Source organism: Amblyomma mixtum, chromosome 5 (assembly GCF_055824585.1).
Source record: "Amblyomma mixtum isolate Tamu chromosome 5, ASM5582458v1, whole genome shotgun sequence".
Taxonomy (NCBI): Eukaryota; Metazoa; Arthropoda; class Arachnida; order Ixodida; family Ixodidae; genus Amblyomma; species Amblyomma mixtum.
Genome location: NC_143016.1, coordinates 3,904,104 through 3,912,316, shown reverse-complemented (window position 1 = coordinate 3,912,316; position 8,213 = coordinate 3,904,104). Strand labels below are relative to the sequence as shown.

General features: G+C 45.9%; 1 protein-coding gene across 1 annotated transcript; it reads left to right on the top strand.

Annotated features, from left to right (window-relative positions):
- The first annotated feature begins 270 nt into the window (after positions 1 to 270).
- LOC149341168 (uncharacterized) lies at positions 271 to 7,624 on the top strand. The gene is made up of 5 exons (XM_089543072.1): positions 271 to 561; positions 1,811 to 1,919; positions 2,678 to 2,781; positions 4,929 to 5,104; positions 6,214 to 7,624. Exons 1-5 carry the CDS (start codon positions 453 to 455, stop codon positions 6,487 to 6,489), a joined length of 774 nt encoding a protein of 257 aa, XP_089399198.1. The 5' UTR covers positions 271 to 452; the 3' UTR covers positions 6,490 to 7,624.
- The last annotated feature ends 589 nt before the right edge of the window (positions 7,625 to 8,213 follow it).

Here is an 8,213-nt window from a genome sequence, read left to right as displayed (position 1 = left end):
TATCCATGGAACTATCCATACGCTCGCATACACTACAAACTAGAGCTACCATACTAACCATACCAAGGAGGTTATACTAGAAGTTTCCAGCCACCTAGTGGAGATCAGTGTCTATTACACCTTGTAAAACTTCACACATATTTTAATACTGCTATCACATTAACAGATTTTTCTATTTTGAAATTGAAGTATATTGTATAATACCTCTTCTTTGCTAAAGCAAACATTTATTTGTACCGAGTAGCGGAAAGTAAAGAGAAAAGGTCACCGACATCAAGCCTAGGTTTTATTTTTTATTTTTGTTTTTACGGTACGCGAAATTTTGTTTCGGTGCGGTGTGGTTTCGCCCCTTTGGCCGAGCATTTATGTGCGTTCGTGAAGGAAACGTCTTGCGTGCGACGGTGCTGGGTCGCTAGAACTCTGCGTCTACCTGGGTCCTGCCTGGGACGGCAATGCGCAGTAACATTTTGATCAGCTGTGCGCTCATCAACATCGGAATTCAGTGGGGTTTCTTCGTGATCTCCGCGGTGCTTCGGACTGAGCTTCTCTTCGAACTTGTTGGTAAATGCCAACTTCCTCTTTTATTTAACTCCAAAACGGAGGAAGTACCAATTACAGTTTCGCTGCTTGGGACATCTGTGCTGCTTCAAACGAGAATTTTTTTGTTTTTGTAACGGAAGTGAAATTAGATTAGGTCAGCGGAAAACAATTTGCTTACATTGTTGATAGTTCAGCTGGTGGGCTGTTGGAGCGTAGTCAGCGTAGCTGTGTGCTAAAGAGCTGAATGTCGCGAGCATCGTTTAGTTTTGTATACAGCGCTGTTGTGTCGGCATGGCTGGAACTTTTTTAAAAGTAGCCGATTAATATGGGCACGTGAATTTCCTGAGTTTCGAAACAGGGCAGCTTCATAGGAGGCTGCGCTGAAAATATTATGCTACGAAAGCCTTCATAGGCTCATCTTTTGCGAATGGTTTGTATATCACTGGTATGACCGGGAATTCTTACTGTTCTCAACCGTCTCTTTATGAACTTTCGCTTCCTTGAGAAGCGCCATCAAATTTTATTCATTGTAGTATCAACTCAACCTGCCGTCTTTCAAATAACGGTTAACTTTCGCCCCACCAAATCTAACTAGTGGACAACATATGCGCTCAACCTGATACCAATTTATTCCCCTGCTAACATATTTTGGGTAGTTTCTTTCCCAGTTTCTTTCCCATCTTGTTTTGGCTTCGCAGTTTGTTTTTATTCTTTGGCTTGGCTGTTCAGTTTATTTTCTCGTCTTATTGTTTGTAATACATTTATCGTTTATTTTTGTCCTCTCCATACGCTGCCTGCAGTATGTGTAAATAAATGAAATGAATGTAACAGAAAAAAAAAAGGAACCACTCCATTTCCTGGTTCTGTAAAAACCATGGTGTGGTGCTGTAAAAGTTTTAATTTATAAGGCAACATATTATTTCATCAGCTAGATTCTATGAGCACATGTGTCATACATACGCCTGAGTGTACGTTGTAGTTAAAACTTATAAATTAGGCATTGTCATTTTGCTGCAGGCATTGTCTTCATTTTTTACATGCGTACTGATCTGATCTGTGTTGCGCTCATGAGGGTGCTTCATATCTAACCTGAGAAAATGCATTTTTCGGATGCTTGTCCCTCTATTGTGTTTGTTATCTCTAATGTATTATGCAGCAAGACAAAAAACCTTGTTAATAGCCTGTTTGCATTTCCATGGAAGTGCATTACAGTGTAGGATAGGGTTGTTGAAGGTGGTGTTCATTTTTTTTTTCTTTATGCACTGCCTAGGATCATGTACGTGCATACTTCTGGCACTACTGAGCTATTATTGGGGAAGCAGCAGTCATTCCCTCCGACAATGGGTCCATACCTGGCTGGTCGTCCTTTGGGCACTCAGGTAATTTCTTTGTGTCACATTGCGTATCATGAGATCGGCAACACTCACTAAAGGTTAGCCCACGTCACTTGTAACATGTAAATGGGAAAATTTTTGCTTTCTGCTAGCAGCGAAATGCAGGTTTCTGACACATAAACCCAACTCTGTCGTGGTTTCAAAAGCATAATCCTTCAGAAGTTCTCTTACACGGAGGTTTCAAAAATTAAGATTCCAGGTTCGACACAGACGTTTTTTGGTCATAAGAAATAGAGTGTGGATGGATATGCAGACATGGTGTGTTGTATTGCTGGTGCCAATGCAAAGTTGTTTCTGCAGTACGTTCAGTGAAATGTACAGAACAGTGCACAGACATATGTCACAAGTATATATGTCCCTGCAGCAAGGCTGGTGTCGAAAAGTTTATATGAGATGACACTGATGGATGTGGTTTAAATGTGCATGAGGCAGGGCACGTATGAGGAATTTATGCCTCCTCCCCCCTTCCCCCTTACTGCCTTTCTGGAGGGCCTTGGGCACTTATCATGGAAACTTTCCTGCAGGGAGACTAGAGGCAGTGAGTGACCGTGCTGCCTTTCCTTCAGAAAGTTTACTTGAGTGGAATAGCATCATCACAAGATGTGTGCGTGTCCCTTTCATTTAGCCTGGCCAACGTGGTAGGTTGTGCATCTGGTCAAGTACACCTCATGGACGAAACGTTCGTGCCTTGTGCTTTACTTAGTCTTTGTTTGCTACTTGCAAGGCGTGTTTTTTGTTTGCAGACTTGGCCTTTACCTGTTCACTCGCAAGTTACGGCACAGTCAAGCTGCACCGAAGATTCCGACACCTCGTCGGCGAAAGTTCTTCCTGTGGTGGACATTGCAAGGCAGGTCCTTTGGTGTTTTATTTCTGCTGCTCAGGTGAAGGCTTTCATTTTTGGGACTAGTGCTGATGGCTGTGCGTAACTGATATCTCTTATGGCTGGCTGTGAGTTTTTGCACCATAGGGAAAGTGGCACTTATTAAGGGTGGACATGCCAGCAATAGTCCAGTGGTGGAGATCTGCCTTCGACCAGTTATCCTCTATCTGGATGCCTTGGCCATTTGCATGCAACACAATTCAACATTTTTGCGAGTTGTTTCGAAGAAAATACAGTGCATATTGCAGCCACAATTATTGAACTGTTCGGTTTTAATCGATTTTAAATAATTGTACGGTTTTAATCGCTGATTTTAATTAATCTGATTTTGAGAACATGTTTCAAGACGTAAAGAAATAGGAGCTATATGGTGCACTTAAGAAATCAGACTCAGCCTTCAAGAACTGCCATTACTAAAGCACGAGAAAGCGGAATAAAGCTGCCCTGGGTACTCGCCACCCCAGGGACAAGTCACTGCCCTAGTGAGATGCCAGACATAACTGCGCACATTGTCCACAAGTCCGCAGTCCGTTTGCTTCCAGATAGCTATGGCCAAGGTTGCCAGGCATCGTTCTCCAAGTGTTACGCATATTTTAATTGCATTTTTGCAGAAAAGCACTCTCTCAGTGCTGCTGTTATGCAATTGTGTAAAGGTCTTACATCTCAGAAAAGCCGGCGTTGGCGTCGTTGTCCATGACCAAAAAATTCTGATTGGCCGACAGGGTCACTATATCACAGCCACATGACCTCGCGCTGGAATTTCGAACACTCCACAATGATCACGTTAATTGTGACGTCACACATGGAATCAAAGTGATTATAACGTGACATGTAATGCAAATTAAAGGTTGCTGAATGTCTCAAATGTCTTAACTTAATAAAGTAATTGATTTCGCTTAAAGAAAAAAATTTCAAGAATTTTAGGTTTTAGGTGGGATTGGAACTCACAACCCTTGGCTTGCGAGCCAGACACGCTAGCAACTAGAGCATGCAGGGTATGCTTGTACTACTTCGAACAAGCAGGGGTTTATATTGTTACGTTGCGGGCAGCCAAAGAACGAGACGCGATGACCAATGGCAGTGAGATTATTTAATGGCTGCTGGCATAGCGTGAGCTGTACACCCCACGCCACTGCCAGCTTCTTCTAGCCGTTACACGACCTGGGGCCACTGAGCGATCATCCCGATTGTGAATAGAAGAAGACACTGATGAAGAGACTTGCAAAGTGGTGATAGGCTTGAGGGGACAGTGGCAAGGTGGTGAAGTACTGGCCACCATGATAAAAGAGATGGGCAAGTGAATCCTGGTCTTTGAAGCTTCGGGGCCACAGGTTGCCTGGATCCGACGGCAGAGGGCCTTGGGCATGCCAAACGGCACTTGCGGATGTGGGTGGAGTCTTGGGTCAGTGGGACCTGAAGGGCGGGTCATTGTACCGTGTCAGGTGGTTGGGGCGGGGGAACGGAGTGGGGGAGCAACGGCAAGGTTGATTCGGGTCTGGCAGGCTGAGGAGCAACCAGACAACACATACCAAAAACCCGCAGCTGACGGAAGAAGGCAGACACGGTGCCGAAGCATGATGACCAGCAGGCCGAGAGTTGAGCGATACCCCGCAAGCACCACCGAATGTTACGTGGCAGCCAGCCAAAGAATGAAGTATGTCATGTGGTCTTTCACGTAAAGTGGCATCTTACAACTGTATGCTAATGAGTGTATGTGTAATTAGAGCACCACAGGCCACTATCTCGTGCCCTTAAGGCAGAGCTTAAGTGTCCCATAATTTTTGTGTATCCTGTGCTTTCAGAGCAACTGTAGCATCTGTTTCATCATTGTAAAGAACCCTGGTGTGCATGTTTTTGGGTGCTTTTGTTGCGATAGAACGTGCCTTTTTACTTTAACTTGGTTGTGTTGACTTGACTAACAGAATGAACTGCATAGTCATTTTCTTTCACATAGCGCAAGCACAGGCAAGCAGAGGAGCAAGTCTTTTCGATATTGCATGGCTGCTCACTTGGCAGTGGCGTCCCTTGATATGCACTGAGCTGTTGCCACTGGTTGACTAGCAAGCCCCAAGCAGCTGTTCGCCTGTGCTTGCTTCACAAGCGACATTGTGCAGCCTTGCGAATCCTGGTGACGCTGTTTCCCACCCTTCTGCTGAACACGAGCAAGTGGGCTGATGCACCGCTGGGCGTGCGTGACCTGACCGGGTGGTTTCTGTGGCTGGTTGGCTTTACACTGGAGGTGGTTGCTGACCGCCAAAAGGCCGCTTTCTCCACAGATCCCAGAAATGAGGTACAAGATGGTTTTTCATGCCATTTATTAGAAGCAGTAAATATTTTGCAAGACAGTGAGTGAAGTAGCACATCATCTGCCATTTTTAAGCAGACAGATTTTGGCACATCAATTTCTTTTTTTTTTGTAATCTGTAGTGTAATGTACATCTTTGAAACCGAAATTGACTTCACCACACCTCGGGTGTTTACTGGACAAGGCCTGGCATTTCGATTTGCTATTTCTATCAGTTGAGACACTTAGCTGTAGGAATTAACCACTGGTACTTTGCGCTGGAAAGCTAAGCAGTTATCTATTTTTTAGAACTGAATGTGGTACTTTTTTCGTTTTTGAGACCTGAGAAAAATAGTTGGTTGACAGAAACAAAACAGAATTGCACCTGAAAGGGTTAGCGTGCACTAGCACATTGGCACCTTTTTCATTTCATAACCTTTCATATTAAATACTTAGGCCAAAATCATTATTTTCTGAGCCACAGTGCTGAAATGCTTACATGAAATACATATTCTTGAAGCTCCAACAGTCAGCTTGTTGCACATGCATTGCACAAGATAAGGGTGCGCCAAAATGGGGCGTGCATCGTGGCAATGTCCACTAGGTAGCAAAGGCCACCAAATAGGACAAGCTTATCGTGAGCACATTCTCTTGTTCAAACAAACAAAAAAAAGGCGTTCGCTACTGCTGTCATCTGCATCACATTAGTTGCGTAAAAGCTGCCGACCTTTTTAAATCAACCGCTGCCCCATGTTAATACTTTCAACTGCTTTGGCATAAACAGAGTACTTGCGACACAACTTTTGTAATATTCACTTACCCTCTAGAATATTTAATGCAATGACTAGAGGAGTCTGAGCGAAGATAATGTAACAAGAAACATGGGTTAGCTCTCATCAAGCAGCCATCACCTCCGCATTTGGGACTAGAAGTAATCGACAGAGATTGAAGGGAGCATTTCTAGGATTGAAGTGTTTCACTGCTGGGAGCCATATTGGTTTTCCCATCTCTCTTGCACCATCTTGCCTGTGTGACACAGGCAGGCAAGTAATGTTGTGCTTTGGCTACCACAGTTTTTGCCATTTGTGCGTGCTCCCTTCCTCTGTGTGTGCCAGGGCCAGTTCATCAGGACGGGGTTGTGGAGCGTGTCGAGGCACCCAAACTACTTTGGCGAGATCCTCTTGTGGCTGGGCCTGTACCTGTCGGCCAGCTCCGTGTTCCGCCGGACCGAGTACCTGTGCGTGCTGTGCCCCGTAACAGACCTGCTGCTCATTACTCGCATCACTGGGGTGCCTCGGCTCGAGCAGGCGGCCTTCCGCAAGTGGGGCAATGACCCAGCCTACCACGAGTACCTGCGCTCAACTGCGGTGCTGGTGCCCTTCCTGTGGTAGCACGGGGAAACTGCCTGAGCATTGTTTGTACCATTTGGTGGAGCTTTGCCACCATGCATGTGCCTTACAAGTAGCAGCCACCATTAGCGAATGACTGTAGTTTTGCAGCGAAGTGGCCCTCTATCAACACTGTGGAACCGACTCTGCTTCTACGGGCACTGCATGTGGTCACCTTAGGTGCGTACTTACATGCAGGGCAGTCTGCATGTTGCTGGCATTAGGAAGCCTATGCAGCATAGTGACAAAGTACAGGCCTTTCGTACTTCCACTCTGGGCAGCTCACGCAAGCCCTCAGAATGTGCAGAAAACTGCTGCAGGATCAGGCCGAGTCACAAGGCCCATGCAGCCTGAACAAGGGCACGTACTGACTTGTATTAGTGCCACTATTGTTTGCAGCCAACAGCGACAGCTGTTACGATTGCAGATACTGCGGGTTTCAGGTGTTTGTCATTGTGTCCAGGAGAAAAAGTGTCAACGTACGACCACTCATGGCCAGATGTGACTCTGATATGATCATGGCAGGATGGTAGTGTCGTGCATTCTTGCAGATGCTAAAAGTGTCGGCCATGAGCCCAGTTGACTATTGCAAAAACGTGCTGAAAGGTAGACATACGCATGGTAGCCACACAGGCTAAAAGAGCTGCTGTTCTGGCTATTTCAACTTGGGAACCTAAGCGCGGAAACAAGCAGCCCTGCTTCTGCCAGACATGCGTTGCACCTGCTGGAGCTCCTCTGGATGAAAATGCCTGGCCTGGGGCTGCAGTCTGCACTGTATCCCTTTACAACTGTGTGTAAGCCCAGGACCTATCACAATGGCACCTACGAGGGGTCGCATACAAGCCGCACACTGCTGAAGCCGAGAGCCCAAAACACCTTTGTTTGCTGTCAACCAGGAGGCTGGCGGGCACACCTTTCTGATGTTGTGCACATAAAACATGCACAAAAAACATGTTCTTTCACAAAGCATCCCAATGCAGCACTGGCATCAAACCATCAAGCAGCGAGCCTCCAAAAGATTCGACACCATGAGCACAGACTAGTGTTTCTGCACCACAAAGTAGCGAGTGAAGTCACAAGATTTGGTAATCTGCCGGACTGCAAATACACACTGTTAATAAAAATCCATCAACCGTTATCAGTGCAAAAAGTTTTCATTACTCGTTACGCATTTGCATAGCTTGATTTGACATTGCTCATCAGAGTAAAAGTGCAAAAAAAGGTTTTGCTGCAGCTGTGGTCAATGCCATTTTGCCAGCTGCATGGGTGACATTAATCTTGCTTCTTCCTGCATCAGGCCAGCCACGCAGCTGCCAGGCCTCGATGCACTGCTGGACTGCCAGGAGTAAGTCGTGGGGAGCTCATGGGAATTCAAGGTTGTCTCCAGCAGCCACACAGCATCCCATGGAGACAGATGGCAACAGCCCTTTGTTCTGCACTGTACTGTCGAATGGAATGTCACAGCCCAGTGCAATGTAGTCCGTTAGCAATGGTCAGGCCAGGGCATCACAACAGGGCTGGCTGCACAGTTTTCATCCAACTGCACTCACGCAGCATTCATCCTTTTCCTTTAAGGAGATTGCTTTCCTCTTGGGATGGACAGAGGGAGCAGCAGGCTACACCATTGGGCACTTCACACTGGAGACCGTGTACTCTTGCAGGTGCTTTGAAGAAAGGAACTAAGTACACAAAAAGTCCCAGCTAAAGCTAAATGTAATGAAGTTTTT